The sequence below is a fragment of the Phaseolus vulgaris genome, chromosome 7 (genome assembly GCF_000499845.2).
Source record: "Phaseolus vulgaris cultivar G19833 chromosome 7, P. vulgaris v2.0, whole genome shotgun sequence".
Taxonomy (NCBI): Eukaryota; Viridiplantae; Streptophyta; class Magnoliopsida; order Fabales; family Fabaceae; genus Phaseolus; species Phaseolus vulgaris.
Genome location: NC_023753.2, coordinates 20,261,853 through 20,284,281, shown reverse-complemented (window position 1 = coordinate 20,284,281; position 22,429 = coordinate 20,261,853). Strand labels below are relative to the sequence as shown.

At 41.1% G+C, this 22,429-nt stretch overlaps 1 protein-coding gene across 1 annotated transcript; it reads left to right on the top strand.

The window, feature by feature from the left end:
- Nucleotides 1–6,863: 6,863 nt before the first annotated feature.
- LOC137829222 (uncharacterized) lies at nt 6,864–7,517 on the top strand. The gene has a single exon (XM_068636020.1). The coding sequence runs from the start codon at nt 6,864–6,866 to the stop codon at nt 7,515–7,517; it is 654 nt and encodes a 217-aa protein (XP_068492121.1).
- The last annotated feature ends 14,912 nt before the right edge of the window (nt 7,518–22,429 follow it).

Here is a 22,429-nt window from a genome sequence, read left to right as displayed (position 1 = left end):
CTATAAATAGAAGTTCAGAGTAAGAAAAAAGGTAAGAGTGATTTTATCTGATGAACGTTAAACCTTTTCTGACTTTGGCATCGGAGCGACTTGCAGGTACCCCCCACCTGTTGTGAGGAGAAGCCGAGAGCACCAGCCGAGAGGAGAAGCCAAGAGTTTCCATCAAGGAGAGAAGTACCCGGCCCAAGATAGTGTTCAGCCCAAGATTGAAGGATTAGTCTTGATTAACCCATTTCAAGTGTTCTTGGTCCTTGTTGTAAGAACATAAAGTAATTTTATTTTATGCAATTTTTCGTTTTGGTGTTGATATAAAAATTTATGGGAACAAAGTCAAGTTCACTGCAAGAAAAAAAAGGTTTTAGTGGAGGTTATTTAGTGGAAGTTAACATAACCCTAAGAATTGATTTAATTAATGGATGTTTTTTCTAAAACCTCAACAAAATAACGGAGGTTTTTTAATCTTAGTTAAATTCCAAAGGTTTATTCTAAAACCTCGGCAAAATGACGAAGATTTTTTTAACCTTCATTAATTTTCAAAGGTTTATTTTAAAACCTCTGCAAAATAACTGATGTTTTTTTTAACCTTCATTAATTTCCATAGGTTTATTTCAAAACCTCCACAAAATAACGGAGATTTTTTAGCCTTAGTTAATTTCCAAAGGTTTATTTTAAAACTTCCGCAAAATAGTTGAGACTTTTTAACCTTTGTTAAGTTTCATTAATTTATTCTAAAATCTCATCAAAATAATGGAGTTTGTTTAATTTTCATTAAGTTTGAAATGTTTATTGTAAAACATCAATAAAATATTTTAAATTTTCTCAAATTTCAATAAATAAATATAATTAAAAAAATTTAAATTTTTTTTTAATATATTTGATAACTAAATTCTTAAAGTTTTTGAATCTGTAAGTTTAAACATATAATTTTTTTAAAAAATATTCTTACTTTTAAATATTTATTTAATTAAAATAAATTAATTTTATTTATTTATTTTATATAAATATTTTTAATAAAAAAAGAAAAATTATCTTTCTTTTAACTTTTCCAATGATTTATTTTCAAACCTCAGGAAAATACTCACTTTTTCAAACTTTTGACTAAAAAACCCATTAGTGTTTCTCCTCCTCCACAGTAGCTACTTTCCCTCTTCCATCTTAGAGCTACTTCTCATCCTCTACCACAGAGCTTCTCCTTCTCCACCACGGACTTGTTTCTCCTCCTCCACCACGGACCTGCTTTTGCTGCTTCGTCATGGTAATTGGTTTCTTCTTCCTCTTCTCAGTACATATTCTCTCTCTCACGCCCCTATACGCTCCACCACCATTGTTCTCTCCGGCGAACGCAACACCACTGTCATCACCATCGATTTTGCTCTTTTTTTCATTATCCTTTCTCTATTTCCATTGTCGATTTCTTCAGTTGGCATTGAATTTTCTGAGTTGCTCATGTCGTGTTTGCAAATGCTTATTTGAATTAGTAGTTGAAGCATAAACCCTAAACTTGACCGAAATAAAAATGAATTGGTGTTTTCTTTGGGTTTGCTTGTGAATTAAATTAGGTTATTTTTGGTAAGGATCCATTTAACTAAACTTTGGTGCTGCGAAGAGAGTTGTTGAATTGGTTGGGAAGAGGCCTTATTTTGCAGAAGAAGAAAGGTGGTGAATTGATCAATGATTCAAGGTTTTATATATCACTGATTAGAATGATTATTGTTGGGTTCTAAATTTTGTAGAAGAAGAATGAGAATGGATTAATCAATGATACAAGGTTTTAAATTGCAATCGCATATTCAGATTATTGTGAGCCAGTTAGCTACCGACTCACAAGAGTTGTGGTATAATATGGAATGGTAACGGTTTTCTTTGGTTTGGTATTTTTTTTACCTGGTATAGACAGAACTTCCTAAGTTCTAATTAAATTTTGCGAGCTGAACCACGAGGTGAAAGTGCTTTGGTTGGTTTGTACTTGCTCTTTTATATGTTGCTAAATAAAGAGTAAACATGTATGGTTCTTTCAAGCTGTATATCATGTTATTATTGTCCTAGTCATTTGATATGGTTGGATGAGTGTGCATAGTCTGTTTGATTTCTTTGTAGAGGGTGTTTCTTCTTTCTTAGAAGATTTTTTTTGGGTTTTTTTAAACTTCGTGTAGTTTGTTTTCTATTCTGTTTTTGAAGGCTAGATAAATGCTAGGAGGAAAATTTGTGTTTTGATTAGGATGCGAAAGAAAAGCAGTCAATCATGTTAAATTTACCATGTTTCATGTTTTATGTTTAGGAGGTGTAAAGGCATCTCTTTCTGCATAGAAATGTCCTTTAGACAATATAAGATGGAGACCTGTGTGTGCTAATTAGAAACTGTGTCAGTTTCCATTAAGAAAGCAATTTTGTTGATATTATTACAAACTGGTTGCTGAATGTTGCAAGATACATTACTACTAACTAATGGTGAGCTAGACACAGTTGTTGAAGCTTTGAGCACAACAAGTTCTCACATTCAGTAAGTGGTTGGAATTTTGCCAATCCATTACCCTTTTGCTATTTGAACTAATTTTTTTATCGTTGAAAAGTTGAATATGCTTAAATCCATTTGGATGGGTTCAAGTCGAGATTGGTGACATTCCTTTTGCTGTGATTTAAACATTTAACTTTGTTATAACCCATTTGCTGTGATTTAAACATGTCCTATACATTAGATACCTTCCCTTCAGCATTGTTAACTGTACCAATCAGGTCATCGGGTGTGATGACGTGGATAGTAAGTGACTACGTGGGGCGTGCTTAGCGGGACACGTGGACAGGAGAAAGATGAATGGTCAAGAAGTTAACATAGTCGCCGTTTGTGGAAGTGGCGTTCTACAGTGTACATAGTCGGTTGTCGCCAGGTTTTCGTATCATCGCTGTGTTAGATGATGGAAGATCGGGTGGTCAGGAGTCGCCGCAAGAGGCACATCGCCGGATTTCCCAGTAACTTGGTTGAAGCTATTGGAGGTTCAGGCGTGTAAGTTCAGTAAAGATGATTGTTACGTCAGCATGAAGCATGGAGGTTAAGTGAGTTGGAGGATACAGCTTGCTCATCGATGACGGGATTCCCAGAGTGGACATTCGTCGATGGCAAGGTTCCCTAAGCTAGAACATGCATGGCGTGGTGGGGAGGAAGGTGGCACCTGCGACAAGCGATATCACAGAGATGATGTACTTTGTTGCATCCGATACTCGCTTTGTCGGGTGGCGTTCTAGAGCGCGTTACGTGCTAGGTTATACCTTGAATAGGAGATTTGGCCGCATAACAGGATGCTACATGGAAATGACACTTAAGTCACTCTAGCCCAGAATTGGCAGAGGTACGTTCATTACGGCTCATTATTTTTGTTGAGAACACTTGAGTACGGTCCTATAGCACTTAGTTTTCTCTCAGTTTTTGGGTGTTCCTGTTACTGACTTGAGCGTCGGAACGCCACCGGCCGCAGAGGCACCATACTGTGTTTTCAAGTTCTCAGAGAGACAATCTGTAGCGTGGACTTGAAGTGCATGTGGTGTTATAGCTGGTGAGGGAAGATCGTGACGAGGCATCGTTCTTACGCTTAGTCAACCGGCAGGATCATCTGGCGCCCACCGTGGGGCCGTGTAAAAGGTGATTCCTAACCTCGGTTCAGGTTTATTGAAGTTTTGGTGATTTCTGTTCGACTGCTTGCTGTCGCAGTTGGTTTTCCGAAGTTTCACCGTTTGCTTGGGGTTCTAATCAGTAAAGTGGAGTTTCTCTGAGTTGTTGAGGTTTCTATCGGTTGATTGCTGGATCAATCGTCTCTCTATAGTTTGTTCGAAGAGTTCGCAATCTTGTTCTGATTCGGAGTGTTTGTGATTACGATTTTGGTGTGATTTCCTGAAGTTTGTTGAGAAAGGATGAGGACAACGCGATCCAGTTCAGTCGCGCCGTCAACCGAAGAGGACGTTGTATCTATGGCGCAGGTGATGGAAATGATGAGGACGTTGCAGGAGAACGTGGCTGCATCACGTTCTGAACAAGAGAGAATGCACGAGGCACTAGTGGCCTCACAGGCTAGAAATGAAGACCTTAACAGAGTCAATGAAGAGTTACGTAAAGCCCTTAAGGGATAGAAGGAGCGTGCGACTGGGGACAAATCTGTGCCCCCGTCCCCTCCGCGTACTTTTCCAATGCTATTTTCTCAGGAGATCATGGACACGGTGGTCCCTGCAAATGCGGTATCGGTGAAAGCATCTTTCACCGGGGTGGAGGATCCTGAGGCTCATCTCACGGCGTTTCACACGCAGATGATGCTCTCAGGCGGTTCGGATGCAGTCTACTGCAAGGTGTTTATGAGTACTCTCAGTGGAACAACGCTGGAGTGGTTCGTCAGTCTGCCTACCGGCCACATTACCACCTTCCAGCAGTTCTCCAAGATGTTCGTCGAGTAGTACATAGTAAACAAGGCACCGCCGTTGGTGTCTTACGATCTGTTCGATGTGAGGCAGTATCAAGGGGAGTCTCTGAAGGATTTTTTGAACAGATTCGGGGCTCAGATTGTCCGCTTGCCAGGTAAGGATGAAGATATGTTTGTGCATGCCTTCAAAAAGGGCGTGTTGCCTGGACCGTTTAGTGAATCGCTGATCAGAAGCCACCCCGCCACGTTCGCTGAACGATGCCTTATGGGGGCTGCTTATATGGTTTTGCTGGTGATCAAGTGGAGGTCAGGGGGTACATTGAGTTAAGAACGACGTTCACATATGGGGTGGCCTCGCGCACAGAGAAGATCAGGTACCTTGTTGTGAACGCTCCTTCGGCATATAATATCTTGTTGGGAAGGCCAACACTCAACAGGATAGGTGTTGTGCCTTCAACGAGGCACATGAAGGTCAAGTTACCTTCAATGGGGGGGGGGGGTGGTTATCACCATCCGCTCTGATCAAAAGGAGGCAAAGAAGTGCTATGAAAACAGCCTCAAGAACAAGAGATCAGTGTGCCATGTAACCACAACGCCGCCCCCTGGTGTGGAGCCTAAACAGGAAAATCGGCGAGTTGTGGACACAGCGTTTGAGGTGGCCACCGAAAGGGATGTGGTGATGGTGGATGTTGAGGCGAGGTGCGAGAACGTCGCTCGGGTTGAGGAAGAGAAGGACTGCCCGGAAGTCGCCAGGGAGTCAGGAATCGCGAGAGTGCTGATCGCCAGTGAGAAGAGGCCTCAGCCGGTCGAGGATTGGCTTGAGAAGAAGATTGACGGCAAAACGTTTAAGCTGGGGAAGACTTTAGATGGTGAGACACAAGACCAGATCGCCAAGGTAATAAAAAGGCATCTGGATGCGTTTGCATGGTCTGCTTCAGACATGCCGGGAATTGACCCTGATTTCTTGTGTCATCGCCTAGCGATGGATCCTCAAGTCAAACCAATCCGACAAAGAAGAAGAAAGTTTAACGAAGAAAAGAGACAGGCGATCAGGGACGAGACGCAGAAACTCCTTGCGGCAGGCCATATCAGGGAGATTCAATATCCGGAATGGCTCGCCAATGTCGTCCTGGTCAAGAAGAGCAATGGGAAATGGCGGATGTGCGTTGATTTTACGGATTTAAATAAAGCCTGTCCAAAGGATTCTTATCCTTTGCCAAGTATAGATGCCCTGGTGGATAGTGCGTCAGGGTGTAAGTTGCTCAGTTTCTTGGACGCCTTCTTGGGATATAACCAGATTAAGATGCACCCGATGGATGAGGAAAAGACTGCTTTCATGACGGAGAGGTCATGCTATTGCTACAAGGTGATGCCCTTTGGGCTGAAGAATGCGGGAGCCACGTACCAGAGGCTAATGGATAAGGTGCTTGCGGCTATGCTTGGGAGGAATGTGCAAGCATATGTCGACGATATGGTCGTGACATCTCTGGAAAATACCAGGCACGTTACTGATCTAGAAGAGTTGTTCGTTACAATAGCCAAGTACAAGCTGAAGTTGAATCCCGAGAAGTGCATTTTCAGCGTAGAGGCAGGGAAGTTTCTGGGATTTCTTTTGACTGAGAGGGGAATCGAGGCAAATCCCGACAAATGTGCCGCCATTTTTGCGATGAGGAGTCCTGCCACCGTAAAGGAGGTCCAACAGCTTACAGGCCGGATGACCGCCCTGTCTCGATTCGTATCTGCCAGTGGGGAGAAAGCCCACCCGTATTTCCAATGTCTGAAGAGGAATAATAGGTTTGTCTGGACGAGGGAATGTGAATAAGCTTTTGTGAAGCTCAAAGAGTATTTGGCGAGCCCGCCGGTTTTGTGTAAACCTCAAATGGGAACGCCACTCAGATTGTATTTTGCCATAGCTGAGAAGGCAATAAGTGCGGTACTCGCCCATGATCAAGATCAAGTCCAGAAACCTATCTATTTCATCAGTAAGGTGTTGCAGGGCCCAGAAGTGAGATATCAGGCCTTAGAGAAGGCAGCACTGGCGGTTGTGTTTTCAGCAATGAGGCTGCGTCATTACTTCCAGAGTTTTACAGTGTTATTAATGACTGATTTACCCATCCAGAAGGTTTTGAAGAAACCGGATGTAGCTGGAAGGATGGTAAAATGGGCGGTGGAGTTGTCGGAATTCGATATTAAGTATGAGCCCCTAGGACCGATCAAGGGGCAAATCTTCGCTAACTTTGTGGTCGAGCTCTCTTCTGAAAAAGCGCAGAGTGAGGGGATGATTTTCGTTGGGTGCTCTCAGTGGATGGGTCGTCTAACCAGCAGGGTAGCGGAGCTGGAGTTATTTTGGAGGGGCCCAACGGTGTGTTGATAGAACAATCTCTGAGGTTTGCCTTCAAAGCCAGCAATAATCAAGCGGAGTATGAGGCTTTGATCGCCAGAATTTTGTTGGCAAAGGAAATGGGGGCAAAGGTGCTGGTGGCCAAGAGTGATTCGTTATTGGTCACTGGGCAGGTAACTGGCGAGTTTCAGGCCAAAGATCCGCATATGGCGGCTTACCGGGAGTATGTGCAAGAGTTAAAACGGTCTTTTGCTTTGTTTGAAGTGGTACACGTGCCAAGGGAGCAGAATGCCCGAGCTGACTTGCTAGCCAAGCTCGCCAATTCGGGCAAGGGGGGCAGGCAGAGGACCATCATACAAGAAACTTCGAAGACACCTCGAGCATTTGTGGCAGATCACCAGGTTCTTCAAATTTGCAAATCGATGGAAGGGATGGCGAGGAGTTATAGATCCTTGACTCAGGAGACTTTGAGGACGCCGAGAGTTAGAGCACATCCAGTGGGAGAGGTAAAGATGATGCAAGTTTGTGCTATGCATGAGCCAGATACATGGATAACGCCATACCAGCGCTACATGGCGGATGGCGTGCTCCCACTGGACTCGACGAAAGCTAGAAAGATAAAGAAGAACTCCAGCAGGTTCACCCTCGTTGATGGCGAGTTGTACAGGTTTGGGTTTACACATCCCCTTTTAGTATGTGTACACGGAGAGAAGTGCACGAGAATTATAGCTGAGCTCCATGAGGGGATTTGTGGGAGTCACATCGGGGGTTGAGCTTTGGCAACAAGAACTCTCCATGCAGGTTATTATTGGCCCATAATGAGGGAAGATTGTAAGAAATATGCCCAGTGTTGCAAGTAATGCCAGCAGCACGCCGATTGGCACAAGGCGCCTCCAGAAGAGCTAAAGTCAATTTACAGCCCCTGGCCGTTCCATACATGGGGAATTGATATTCTGAGACCCTTTCCATTGGCGATCAGGCAAATGAAGTACTTGGTTGTGGCGATCGAATACTTCACGAAGTGGATTGAAGCAGAACCAGTAGCCCAGATCACCACGCACAAAATTCAGAGTTTCGTGTGGAAGAATATTGTGTGTCGGTTTGGCGTGCCCAAGCGTTTAGTATCAGATAATGGGACTCAATTTGCAAGTCACCTGTTGAAGAAGCTGTGCGAGGATGTTGGAATACAACAGGTGTTTGCTTCTGTGGAGCACCCACAAACGAATGGGCAAGTGGAGTCAGCCAATCGGGTTTTGTTGAGAGGTTTGAAGAGGAGGTTGGAGAAGGCCAAGGGGTCTTGGGCTGAAGAAGTTCCCCGTATAGTGTGGGCATATCATACCACTGAGCAATCAGGAACCCATGAAACCCTGTTTATTTTGGTGTATGGGTGTGATGCAATGATTCCAGTTGAAATCCAGGAAAGCTCGCCGAGATTCCAGAACTTTGTGGCGGAAGACTCGAATGAAGAAAGGAGAATGAATTTGGATTTGCTGGATGAAGTCAGGGAGGAAGCACGGGTGAAGGCTGAAGCAGTGAAGAGAAGAGTTGAACGCAGGTACAACTCTAGAATAAAACCAAGGCGATTCAAAGATGGCGATCTGGTGATGAGGAAGGCCCACCAGTATGAGATGGAGAACAAATTGTCGCCGAAGTGGACATGACCGTTTAGAATAACCGAAGCACTCAAAAACGGTGTCTACCGCTTGGAGACGTTCGAAGGAGGGGCGATTCCTCGTACTTGGAACACCACCCATCTCAAGTTTTATTACAGTTAAAGCATTGTAAGTAGTGATTAACTTGAATAGTTTAAAGCAGTTTCAATTAAAACAGTTTTTCAAGGGGGCACTCTTTTTTCTCTAAGGAGGGTTTTTAACGAGGCCACCCGATAAAGAAGGTTTCAAAGTTTATCAAAGTTTCCAAGTTCATTAAGTTTGCATGCTTATCGTTTTTAAGTTTTCGGAAAAGAGACCTTGTCGCCCTTGTGTAATCTAAGGAACCGGTGGACTCATATTGCATGCATTCAGTACAAAGTTTTAAAGTATAAAGTTTTAAGTTCTCATCGCCATCTGGCGATCGGAGGCACAAGCATAAAGTTTTAAGTCCTCATCGCCATCCGGCGATCGGAGGCACATGTATAAAGTTTTTGAGTCCTCATCGCCATCTGGCGATCAGATTAAAAAGTCCTCCCCGCCTTTAGCGGGTGCAGGCGAAAAAAGATTAAAAAAGACCTCCTCGCCTTGAGCGAATATAGGCAAGAATACATCGCAAGACCTCTTGGCGTAAGCAAATCGAGGCAAGTTTGAAAGTCCCCAGTGCATCCAGGGGAGGAAGAGATGTAACCCCTGGGCAAGTTGAGGCACCAGGAAAAGTCCTTCTCACCCTCGAGTGAGTTCAGGCAAGATAAAACTGAAAAGTCAGGGGTGTTAATGATTTTAAGTATGGGAAAGGAAGGTTGATGGAAAACGCCTTTTTCCTTAAGTGAAATATCAATATTGACCTAGTAAGACCAGTTAAAAAAGAAGTTAAAGGATGGTTGGGGAAGGTTCGCAGAGGACACCTCACCACCTACATCATTGTTCTAAAACTCAGGGAGGTAGAGAAGGATCCGAAAGGCGGCTCTACCCCCAGATGAGGGAACAATGATTTAAGTTATCTCAGGTTAAAGACTCATGGAAGGTAGAGGGAGATCCGAAAGGCAGCTCTCCTTCCAGTCGAGCAAAGATGAAGTCATGAGGTGGCACCACAGAGGACGCTTTTCAGCTAAAAGGAAAATGGCGTCGCCGAAAGCGTATGGCTTTGAGATTGAGATAGAAAGAAGATTACACGGCGAGAACCAGATCAGGAAAGTTTTAGGCGATAACATAGAAATACACGTGTCACTTGGCAGATCAGGCAAGCGATATTTCAGATACTAAGATTGACCTACGCCACTGCCCAGTAAGTGATTTCGTGTTAAATGTTATCGCTATAGACTAACAGTTTGTTCAGGTTAAGTTGATTTCCAGAGAATTAAGCATCAGTTTGTGCTAAGTTAATTGGGTTGAGTAAAAGCTAGCCAGTTACATCAGATGATCGCGCAACAGATAAAGTTAGAGCCACATATATATATATATATATATATATATATATCAAAGCTGTTTGAACGGAATGAAAGCTATTACAGATAAATCAAAGTTAAATACAAGAGTTTTCAAAATGAAAAAATTGAAGTGGCAAATGGGAGCAGTTAAGTTGAAGGCATGATCTTGCCATCCACCACTTCATTGTACATTGAAAACTTAGAGAGGTCAGGGAATTCTCAAGCAAACTCCTCCAAAGCAGCCCCAAAGCCTGATGTAAGAACTTGGGCAGCCTCAAGTTCAAGCTCGTCGATCTTCTTCTTTAACCCACTGTTCTCCTCACGCGCTTGGGCAAGCTCTGCGGTAGTTTCGCTCAGTTCTTTGGATTTCTTGTCCCGATCTGCTTCGACTTGTCCCAGAAGGGTTTCTCTCTCAGTTGATGTCTTCTCCAGTTTAGCCATCTTGGCCTCGCCAGTTTTTTGGGCTTCCTCTAGCTCAACTATTTTGGCCCTCATAGGGACGAGCTTACTCTCTAACTCAACAGCGTCTTGAAGTTTGGCATGCAGTTTCGGGCGCAATTCAGCTCTATCCTTGCGCAAACTTCGAAGCTCATCGTTGAGAGCATTTTCCACCCGCGAGAACTCTAGCCCTTGCATCAGCATGTCACATTTGAGTTTATCAGCTTCGGCTCTCGCGGTGCTCGCCTCTTCCTGATGAATGCGGTTGTCGATTTCGAACTTGCTCAGGGAATCCTTCAGAGCTTCACCAACAACTTGAGGAAGGTTCTCGACAACCATGGCATTTAGGTGCGCAGTGAAGGACTTCAGAGCTTCCTGGAGAGGGGCTGGAAGAGCGTGAGTTGGAGGAGGTGTTGAAGGTTGATTCTCGCCACCACCCTCACAAGATTGGATGGCGAGGGGAATCTCGTGGTGTGGAGGTGAGGCAGGTAGCTCCGCTGCAGGTTGAGGGAAAGCTTGCGTATCCGCAAGCTGTTCTTGTGTAGCTCCAGCAGCTGAGGCGTTTGAAGGGAGAACATCCCCAGCAGACTCGAAGGGTGTGGAGGCGCTGAGGGGGTTTTCGGCGTAGTTGGGGCTGGTGCCTTCAACTGCTGGTGGCTCAGCTACACTCGCCCTTTTCCTCTTACAGACTAGCCCGTCTTCGGTGCTTTCGTCTTCCTCCTCGTCCGACACCACCTTGGGGGCCTTCCTCTTAGCCCTTTTTAGTAGCAGCTTCTTTCGCTCAGGGGCAGGAAGAGCGACGACAGTGGATGGACCAATCTGGGGAGATTTGCCTTGGGCAGCAGCGGCTTCTGCGACAGAGTTGTGTATGGTTTGGGAGCCCGCCGCCAGATTATGAAGTTTGACAATGGAGCGCAACCTAGCCGTCTTTTCTTTCCCCAACATTGTATCTACATAAAGAAACCAATGATCACAAACCAGTCCAATTCAAGCAATTGATGATACACAAGAAAATAAGTAGTGTGAGCTAATGCATGGACTAACTAGTCAAGACTACATGCAAATCAGAATGACACAAGCAACATCAATATAAAAGACAGGGTGATGCGAATTCAGGGAAAGGGAACTCGAAGATGAGGGGAAGACAAACCTATATGAAAGTCCAGCTGACTTTCGTGGAATTCGTAGGTGATGATGGAGGAGGTAGCCAAGGTTATGTTGGAGGAGGCAACTCCTTTCCAGAAGTTGCATAGATCTTTGTCGAGCTCCCCCATCTTTTCTGGACCTCTAGCCCTCCTGAAGTTGTCCTTAGACTCCTTCTTTCCCTTGTTCACCCAATACAAGGGAAATCCGTCGAGGAGGGTGGGGTCTTGGTCATTGCAGCAAACGCGCACAAACTTGCCTTTCCATTCCTTGTAGGATTGCTGGAAGATGGAGAGGATGGACCTCCCAGCAACCCCGTTGAGGCTGACCCACAGACGATCACCTGGGTTCTTGGCCTCGAACAAGAAGAGGAACACGTCCACGGAGGCTGGGTGTCCCAAGTGCGCGCAAATGATCTGGTACGCCCTGACAAATGCCCAGCTGTTGGGATGTAGCTGGGCGGGGGCTATGTCGAGCTCAGTCAAGAGCTCCCTCTCGAAGCGAGTAAAGGGGAAGCGGAGCTTGACCTTCTTGAACATGGTGGCATAGACGAAGCAGAAGGGTTCACCATTGTTCCCCTGGTCGTCGGTGCAGATGGGCTCCCCAGGGGGACAAGGACGAACGGTCACCTTGTCATCATGCTCCTTGTTGAAGGAAAGGTGAGCTTGATCACCTTTCTTGAGGCGAAGGACGTCGATGTCGGTGTTGATGGAAGAGGTCTCACCCAGCAAAGCTGAAGTAGCCAAGGGGTACAACTGTTTCTAGTCAGGAGGGGGTCTCACAGCCGCGTTGGTTTGAGGTGGGGTTGGTTGCGGTTGGTTGGGTCGAGAGGACGCGGGTCTCACGGCCTGGCTCGAAGGGATACTGGGATCCCTTGGTGGATTGCGAGAAGAGGAAGGGTTGACCCTACGAGTTTTCAGCGGAGAGTTTTGATAAGATGGAGGAGGGTTTGAAGTGATTTGGGTGCGAGCCATCAGAATAGCTACAAAGAAGATGAAAAAGGGAAGAGATGAGAGTTCATAAACAGAATGACTCAACTGAAAAGAAGAAGACAGAACGAACAAGTGGGGCTCGCAGAGAGAAAGCTAGAAAACCTGATGTGATTCCAATAGCAAAGAAGAGAATGATTCTTGACATTCTTAGGAATCAACTTGAGTTGGACAATTGTTAGGCACTTTTTCTTAGAATTGGATCAATGTTCTAAGTCAAGAACTCACCAAAACTAGCACCAAATCCAAACTCATATGGAAGTTCCTCATATTGTCAAATTGAACCAACAAAAAGAGGTAAAAATCAAAAGCACCGAATAGAATTGTGAAAGAACTAAAGTGAACCGAACAAAATGAATTAAAAGGAAAGTGAATTGAAAAGGAGTGCTGGAAACAGAAAAGCACCGAACCAAAAACAGAGAAAAAGAAGAACAGCTGCTGGAAACATAAAATAACCGAACCAAAACTCAAGAACACAAGCTAAACTTGAACAATTGAAAGAGAAGGAAGGAAGGAGAAAAGAATGCTCATGAAGATGGATGTAAGGTTGGATGATCACGCCACTTGAGGACACCATGGATCCTTCAAGATAAGACTAGAGAAGAAGGTTCAAAAGCTCTCCAATGCTCTCTCAAAAATTGAGTATAGTTTCTTTAGTCTAAATTCCAATCTGAAAAATACAAAGGGAGCACCTCTATTTATAGCCTAAGGTGCTGAAATGCAAGCTACACAAATTCAAAAACTCCCTCCTAAAAGCTACTAGAATCGGCGCCTAAAACAATGCATGAGGAAGGTGTGACCTCTTCCTTCACTTTGGCACCTCCTATTCTACTCCTACACCTATCTACTAACACACCCCCCCTAAGACTCCTAACTAAAGACTAAAAGATGCTATAACAATAGAGGTTTCTAATGTTTCCCTCTAAGCACCTTCAACCAAAGAAATTACAAAAAGAGAAAATAATTGTCCCCTAGCTCCTAAAGCTTTGAACATGCTTCTTGTAAGCCTTTGAGGTGGGCTTTGACCTCCATGGGCGTCCTCTATTTGCGCCTCTACCTCTTCTTGATCTTGTTGATTGGCCTCCATGTCCACTTGAGCTTGATCTCCATCAAAACCTAAACGTAGGAAAAGGCGAAGCAAAGAACAGAAACAACCCACAACGTATGCTCCAGACAGTTAGTGGATGATGCAAACCGATTAAAATGCAGCAAATGTCAGTGGGAGAGATAAAAAGTTACCTTTTGATGATCAGAGGTGTGTTGAGCAAGATGATGATCGAGGGAGACGAAGCGTTCGCTGAAGCGTTTCGGGAGTTTGGAGTGAAGAAGAAGATAATGAAACAATGAAGTGGCGCGAAGGTTTTAAGAATTTTGAACATTGCAAGAAGCGTAAACGGCAATGAATAATAGTCGTTGATAAGTCCACGTGTCATTTGATCGGAGGGGGTTGGTGAAATGTCAAATCAGTAAACAGTATGAGCGCCAGTGCACAAAGCCACGTAGATCACCGAAAATTCGACTCCTTAGTCTTTTCGTTGGACAAGTCACAGCTTAAGACTGGGGGGATTGTGTACCGATCAGGTCATCGGGTGTGATGACGTGGATAGTAAGTGACTACGTGGGGCGTGCTTAGCGGGACACGTGGACAGGAGAAAGATGAATGGTCAAGAAGTTAACATAGTCGCCGTTTGTGGAAGTGGCGTTCTACAGTGTACATAGTCGGTTGTCGCCAGGTTTTCGTATCATCGCCGTGTTAGATGATGGAAGATCGGGTGGTCAGGAGTCGCCGCAAGAGGAACATCGCCGGATTTCCCAGTAACTTGGTTGAAGCTGTTGGAGGTTCAGGCGTGTAAGTTCAGTAAAGATGATCGTTACGTCAGCATGAAGCATGGAGGTTAAGTGAGTTGGAGGACACAACTTGCTCATGGATGACGGGATTCCCAGAGTGGACATTCGTCGATGGAAAGGTTCCCTCAGCTAGAACATGCATGGCGTGGTGGGGAGGAAGGTGGCACCTACGACAAGCGATATCACAGAGATGATGTACTTTGTTGCATCCAATACTCGCTTTGTCGGGTGGCGTTCCAGAGCGTGTTACGTGCTAGGTTATACCTTGAATAGGAGATTTGGCCGCATAACAGGATGCTACATGGAAATGACACTTAAGTCACTCTAGCCCAGATGATGACACGTGTAGGGTTGGATGCTGCATAAAAATGACGCTCAAATTACCCTAGCCCAGATGACGACACGTGTAGTGTTGGATGCTGCATAGAAATGACGCTCGGATTACCCCAGATGGTGACACGCGTAGAGTTGGATGCGAGCCACGCGTCCAAAGTGTAACCGTCTGGAGAGAGAAAATACCTAGGTATAAAAGGTAAACTTAACAGAATTGGCAGAGGTACGTTCATTACGGCTCATTATTTTTGTTGAGAACACTTGAGTACGGTCCTACAGCACTTAGTTTTCTCTCAGTTTTTGGGTGTTCCTGTTACTTACTTGAGCGTCGGAGCACCACCGGCCGTAGAGGCGCCATACTGTGTTTTCAGGTTCTCAGAGAGACAATCTGTAGCGTGGACTTGAAGCGCACGTGGTGTTAAAGCTGGTGAGGGAAGATCGTGACGAGGCATCGTTCTTGCGCTAAGTCAACCGGTAGGATCATTAACCACCTAGACTAACTTCCCTGCACCACCACATGAAAAACCTACTTTACATAAATTATTTGACATTTATTAGTCTAGCTTTTTCATTGTTACTAGATGCTTTATATCTTTTAACTCCTGTTTGGGCTAGTAGCTTCTGCTTTCCTATTTTTGTTAAAAACTGTTTCACTTTTACTATGTGTTGGGTTAAAAACTGTTTCACGTCCCCATTCTGTTAGTTTATTTGCAGATAATGCCAAACCAAATAGCTAGGCAACTTGCGGAATTAAAGAGAATAATTATACTGACTGCAAGTTTATTTTACCATAATGAGGATCTCAGTAGGCAAATCGCTTGGTTTGATAATACATGCTTTTGGAAATCTAGACCTCCATTAGTTGGGGGTGTATATATATAACCAGGGCCTACTGAATAATTGGTTATAACCATATATAAATTTAATTAAAAAAAGAGATTATTTTGATTGAATAATTGGTTGTTACTGAATGAATAAAAATCAATTAAACATTATTTATATTAGATCTTTATGGTCAAACAAATATTATCTTAGTTCTTATATGTAAAAAAATCATATATTTTGTACTATTTTTTATCTTTAATTTCTAAGTTTTAATGACAAATATAAAAAATACATCAAAAATTATAAACAGATGGACCAAGCACAAAACCTAGCGTACAGTGGTCGTCTCAATCTTTTTTATATGTACTTTAGGTCAGTGTCGAAGTCCTCCATCACCAACAGGTTCAAAACAATTGAAGTAAAAGTGTCACGGTCAATTCTTCCATCATCAAACTCAATACCACAACACCAATTTTTTATTATTTTAAACAATTTCAGATGAGACAACTTTTTTCCTTGTCTTTTTTTAGTTTTAGAGAAATAAGTTTCAAATGTTGCATGATAAGAAATGACTAAGACATAAAAAAATTATTAAAATATATGGAGTACGTAGTCCAGTAAAAATAATCTCTTATAATTCTAAAATAATTTAAAAAAGAAACATGAAAATAGAAATAATTAATTGAGTTCAAATAGAAATAAAATATATTTTTTTATCACTTTCATATCTTCTTCATACACTCTGTACAACTTCTTTATACACTTATTTCACTTCTATTCTTTTACGCATTCTAATACTCTTGTTGACACATGTTTTTTTTCAAACTTTCATGCTAGGTTTGCTTTATTTTTATCAAACAATTCCATTTAGACATGGATAAGTCTTGGATTAACATGCCTCGAAATACATGTTAGTACATGGACGGATTGAATAAATTTTTGGAATTTGCATTTGCTAATAAGAGCGTTGAGGGTAAGATAATTTGCCCATGTCCGAAATGAAATCTTAAAAAATGGCAAACTCAAGAAGCAACACATGAGCACTTGATTCTTCATCCTTTTCCAAAAGGTTATACATTTTGGCTTCTACATGGCGAGACATGTTTTGTACAAAATACGACTAAAACACCTCCAGTTTTCCAATCAAATGAGCATAAAGTTTCTGGTAATAATCCTATACATGTCATGGTTAATGACACATTCAGAAATTTTTTTCTATGATGATAATGTGGAGGATGATGAGGATATGCGTCCTAGATCAAGCGAAATAAAGCCTGATGAAATTGCTGAGTATCTGAAGTTTATGCATGATGGGCAACAAAGTTTGTATGAAGGATGTGGCAAGTATTCTAAACTTTCTTTCTTGCTCAAATTGTACCACATCAAATTTCATCACTCAGGTCTTGTTGTGTTCGGGACTATTTTTTTTTTCAGAACTGTTGTTTTTATTATGTCATTAGCATCTGTTTCAGAATGTTATAAGAGTACTCTCCTTAGTTGTTGCTTAAAAAGTGGTGGAGATCTGTCCACACAACATGTCGCTACATTCTTAGTTCAAACTAATTTATTTCTTTCTTTGTATAGTAGACTTACTTTTTGGCCTTGTAGATTTTATGGATTGGATGTTGCTAGAGTAAAAGTTTTCTATGGTTTGTCATCACTGAAGTTATTATGGACACTGTTTTCTTGTTTGCAGTTAAGTGATGATAAAAGTCCCTTCCAAAGAACATTTGTTAATCAGGTAATCAACATGCACAAATGAGAATTCCTGTTGATTTACTAGTACAATCATATGATTGATTGTGGTAATGTTTCCTTTTCCTCCCTTATTACTGTTAGAGATATAATCCCTGCAACTATATGTGTTCACCATATGGTGACTGTAGTATCTATAACAGAGAGTTATGCCTTTTCTCAGTCAAGTTAGGCTAGTTTTTATTTCTGCCGTATATAGTGCTGAGTCATCGGCTAGTATAGGTTGCTAGAGACACTTATCAGAGTCTATATAAATGTACTCCCTCCCGCATTGAGACATTGAGAATTACAATTTCACTTTAAGATTTACTTTTCAGTCTTTACTCTTTCTCTAATTCTTCTAATTATTCATATTAACTGCATTTCTCTTTGGCATGTAAAACGATGTGCAAAAATGTCAAGAAAACTACGATTCTTCAAGGATCAAATCAGTAAAGCTGGCTTATTGTCTTCCTCTCGTACTGTATTGGAACCAGATATTGACTTGGAGGATTTGGAGGTCTCTTTCTATTTTCTATTATTTAGTTCCTTAAAAATGATTCTTGGGATAAATTTGAAGAATGATGTAGTCTATTGATATAAGTAATCTTTTTGAACTAATAAAGCGGAACAAAATAAATCTTTGGACCGATATGTGTACTTGATCTTGATCCTCGTCGAGTTGTTGATTTATTGTATGCATGGTGTTTAATGTTAAAATTTGGTGAGAAAAGAAATAAATAAAAAGCTTGTTAAACACTAACTTATCTCTGTTTAATCTTCATCCTAAGATATTGTTGAAGATAACGCTTGGTCCCATTTATTTCTTTTATTTATTGAAAAAAATACTTTAACAAACATAGATAAATAAATATAATAGATGTAAATAATTGTGGTTTAAAAAACACATGAATGCCTAAATGGTAAATGAATAAAATAAATAAATTTTCATAATTTTGAAACCTATGGTATTTTTTAAGGAGGTTTTGAAACCCATGGTATTTTACGGGGGTTTTGAAACCTATGGTATTTTACCAAGGTTTTGAAACCCATGGTATTTTATGGAGGTTTTGAAACCCATGGTATTTTACGGAGGTTTTAAAACCCATGGTATTTTACGGAGATTCTAAAACCTGTGGTATTTTACGGAGGTTTGAAACCCATGGTATTTTATGGAGGTTTTAAAACCCATGGTATTTTACGGAGGTTCTAAAACCTGTGGTATTTTACGGAGGTTTTGAAACCTATGGTATTTTACGGAGGTTTTGAAACCCATGATATTTTACGGAGGTTCTTAAACCCATGGTATTTAACAAGAGTTTTGAAAGACTTTTCCTGAGGTTTAAAATAACCCTAGGGAACACATTCCCCAGAGATGGTTTAGCGGGGGAAACTACAACCCTGGGTAAATGACTTAATGGAGGTTTTAATCTGGATAATGTAAAAATAAACCCTCGTTAAAACCATTTTTTCTTGTAGTGGTTAACGGGTTAAAAAAGCGAACATTCTTAAACGGATAAAAGAAACTCATAATTAGTTTTATAATTTGAAGTCTAAAAAATATTTTATAAATATTTATTTTTAAAAACGAAAGTGAAAAGTCATAAAAAGATTTAAGTTTACTTAAAACAAAGAAAAATAAAAAAGGAAACAATTTCCTAGCACAATTTAATGATTTGATGGTGTAACCTAACTTGGATTAAGGAGTCTTAATTTTCTTACTGATATTTTCAAGATGAAAATATATAAATTGTTTTAGTGTGCATTGGGATGCTCTTTTTCTTTTTTAATTTGTTGAAAGAATTTAAAAAAATTATCCCCTAAAAAAAAGTGGATAAATTAAGTGATGTAACTATTTTTCATATGATAGTACATACGGTCTAATATGATTTTTATTAAAAAAAAAGTTAAATCGGTGATAATGATAAATTTAATTTAATTTCTAAATGTATAATAATTATAATTTGAACTTTAAATTTTATAATTTAATGTTAATGTTCTTGTCGGTTGACCTGCTCGCCGGTTGACTCTGATGACAAGTTCTAGTTCCGTCTGTTTTTTCACGAGTTCGTCCTATTTCTTGTTGTTCTGAAACATAGCTCCGTTGAAACAGAGGGGGTCCTACCTATTGATTGCACTCCGACGATCAAGTCAATACATGCTTATAAGAATAAAAAAGGAACAAGTTTCAGTCTTAGAAACAACGTACCTTTACCTGGGGTCTCAAGCCTCTTTTACAACTTACCTCGTGTAACAACTTTCTATCACGAGAATTTAATCTCAACAGAAAGCATATTGAACAGGAAAATATTTTGTTCAGGGGCACACTCTCATGGTGCTGCAACATAACGAAATCTTTCCTCCAAGGACTGCATAAATAATAACAAAATAACCACCAGGGCACCAACTCATGTACCAACATCAAGGGTCCATTCTACTTATGTGGGAATCCTACCCATGGTGTTACACTATCTTTCTTTGTACATGCAACCTAACCACTACGTGCCTTAAAAAACATGGGCTTAGGTTTAAAAAGAAAATATTTACTTGACCTAGACATCACATGTACTAAACATACCCCTAGGTTCACAAATACTCTTTATTAGTATGGTGACACTTTACTTAGATTTGGATTTTAAAAACAATTATAGGTGATAACCTAAGGAAAATTCCCACTGGACATTAACTTAATCAAGTGTTTAAGTAGATGTGAATGTTCATTTCCATAAGGCAAAGAGAAAAAATACAATTGAAAGGTGATTATGATGACAATTATGGGCAGAAATGAACAAGCAATACAAGAACAATAGGATAGACCAAATTGTAAAACAAAGAAATAAAACTAAGAACAAGAACAGGAAAACCGAATTAACATAAACATAATAGGAATGGAATAATGGAAGAGATGATGAAAGAAAAACTTAGGAATGGTGAAGCTATGAGGAATCACGCCACTTGATGGGGTGGAATCACCAAGATGAGTGAAAGGAGGTCGCCACTTGAGAGCTTCATATCTCATAAGATAAGACCAATTTAGGAGGAGAACACTCACTCACTATTCACACAAAAATTGTGCAGAATTTCTTTACTATAATTTCTATAATTTCAACTTGTGTTTACAAAGGGGGAGACCTCCTATTTATAGATTTAGGAGCCTTATAAAAGAAGAAAAGAGGGTAGAAGGGAAATAACAAAAGTGGTACGGCTAGGGTGTTTGACTTTGGTCAAAACCGCACCATTCCACCTATTTTAGAAGGTAGGGTTTCCTTCCTACCCTAATGGACATCTCATAGGCCCATTCTTATGTCCTTATCTTCTAATTATGCTATATAAACATACTCTATGGAAATTACAAATAGAGAGACCAATTGATGCTCAGCACCAAGAGTATGTGCTCTGCTCCTAGTAATCCTCTGAGGTATGAGTGTTGAGGTCATGAGTTGGGCTTGGTCTTCATCATGGGTAGGCGCCCTCTCTCCTTGGGTCTCATCATGCTCCCCGGGTGGGAGGGAATTCGTCCACAAATTTGGAAGACCTGCAGAGAAGGAGTTAGATCACTGATATTAAAAGAATGCCTACCTAAAAATGTATTACACAGATCCAACTCATAGGCATTGTCATTAATCCTCTTGATGAACTGAAAAGGGACATCACCGTGTGGCATAAGTTTGAACTTCCTATGAGTAGGGAATCTATCCTTCCTCAAGTGTAGCCAAACCCAATCCCCGAGTTCAAAGATCAATGCCTTGCGCTTTTTGTTGGCATTTCAGCATACTTATCTACCTTCCTTTCAATTTGCTGCTTGATGTGGTGGTGCAAGTCTTTAACAAAAGAAGTTTTCCCAAAATCATATTTTTACAACACCTCATCAAGTAGAAAAATAGGAAGAAGGTCAAGAGGTGTGTGGGGATTGAACCCATAGACAACCTCAAAAGGGGTGTGATCAGTAATAGAATTTACTACTCTATTATAAGCAAACTCAATATGAGGTAGTAAACTCTCCCACACCCTTGGGTTCCAGGAAATAAGGCATCTTATTTGACCCAAAGTTCTATTAACCACTTCTGTTTGACCATTAGTTTGGGGATGACAAGTAGTAGAAAACAAGAGTTTACTTCCAAGTTTTCCCCACAAAGTCCTCCAAAAGTGACTTAAGAACTTTGAATCTCTGTCGGAGACAATACTTCTAGGAAGCCCATGTAAACGAACTACTTCCTTAAAGAAGAGATTTGCAACAAAACAAGCATCATCTACTTTGTGGAATGTAATAAAGTGAGCCATTTTAGAAAAGCGGTCCACTACCACAAAGATAGAATTCATACCCTTGGATGTCTTGGGAAGACCTAAGATGAAATCCATGGAAATGTCTACCCAAGGCATAGTAGGGAAGGGAAGAGGGGTATATAAACCATGGGGTTGCACTTTAGATTTAGCTTTCCTACATGTTATGCATTTGTCACAGAAGCTATGTACAGATTTGCACATGTGTGGCCAAAAGAAGTGCTCATGCAATGTATTTAAAGTTTTAGCTATCCTAAAGTGTCCCATAAGACCTCCCTCATGTGCCTCTCTAACAAGATATTGTCGTAAAGACCCTTGGGGAACACAAAGTCTTTTTCCTTTGAAAAAAAAACCATCATGGATGAAAAAGTCTTTGTGCCCTCCTTTTAAGCACTCTTGATAGATGAGAGAGAAATCAAGGTCATCTTTGTAGATTTCCTTTATGTGATCAAAACCTAAGAATTGAACATTCAAAACATTTAGCAAGGTATATCTTAATGAAAGAGCATCAACAACCACATTTATTTTACCTTGCTTATTTTTTATCACATAAGGAAATTGCTCAAGGAACTCCACCCACTTAGCATGTCTCTTGTTAAGCTTGCTTTAAGGGATTCATGATCACTATGTATCACAAACTCCTTTGGAAAAAGATAGTGTTTCCAATTTTGCAAGGCTCTAACCAGAGCATTAGTTCTTTATCATAGGTGGAGTAGTTGAGATGACTCCCTTTGAGTTTCTCACTAAAATAAGTTATGGGGTGACCCTCTTGAAGGAGGACAACCCCAGTGCCTATGTTTGAGGCATCATATTCTATTTCAAATGTCTTAGCAAAGTTAGGAAGGGTTAAAATGGGGCCTTAGTCAATTTTTCTTTCAAACTTTCAAAAGCTTCAATTTGGTCTTGGCCCCATTTAAAAACCAAATCCTTCTTTACTATGGCATTTAGAGGTGCGAAAATGGTACTAAAGTCTTTCACAAACCGCCTATAAAAACTAGCAAGTCCATAAAAACTT

What these genes read in the sequence shown, in the direction of transcription:
- LOC137829222 (XM_068636020.1), top strand. Translation starts at nt 6,864, where the DNA reads ATGGGGGCAAAGGTGCTGGTGGCCAAGAGTGATTCGTTATTGGTCACT.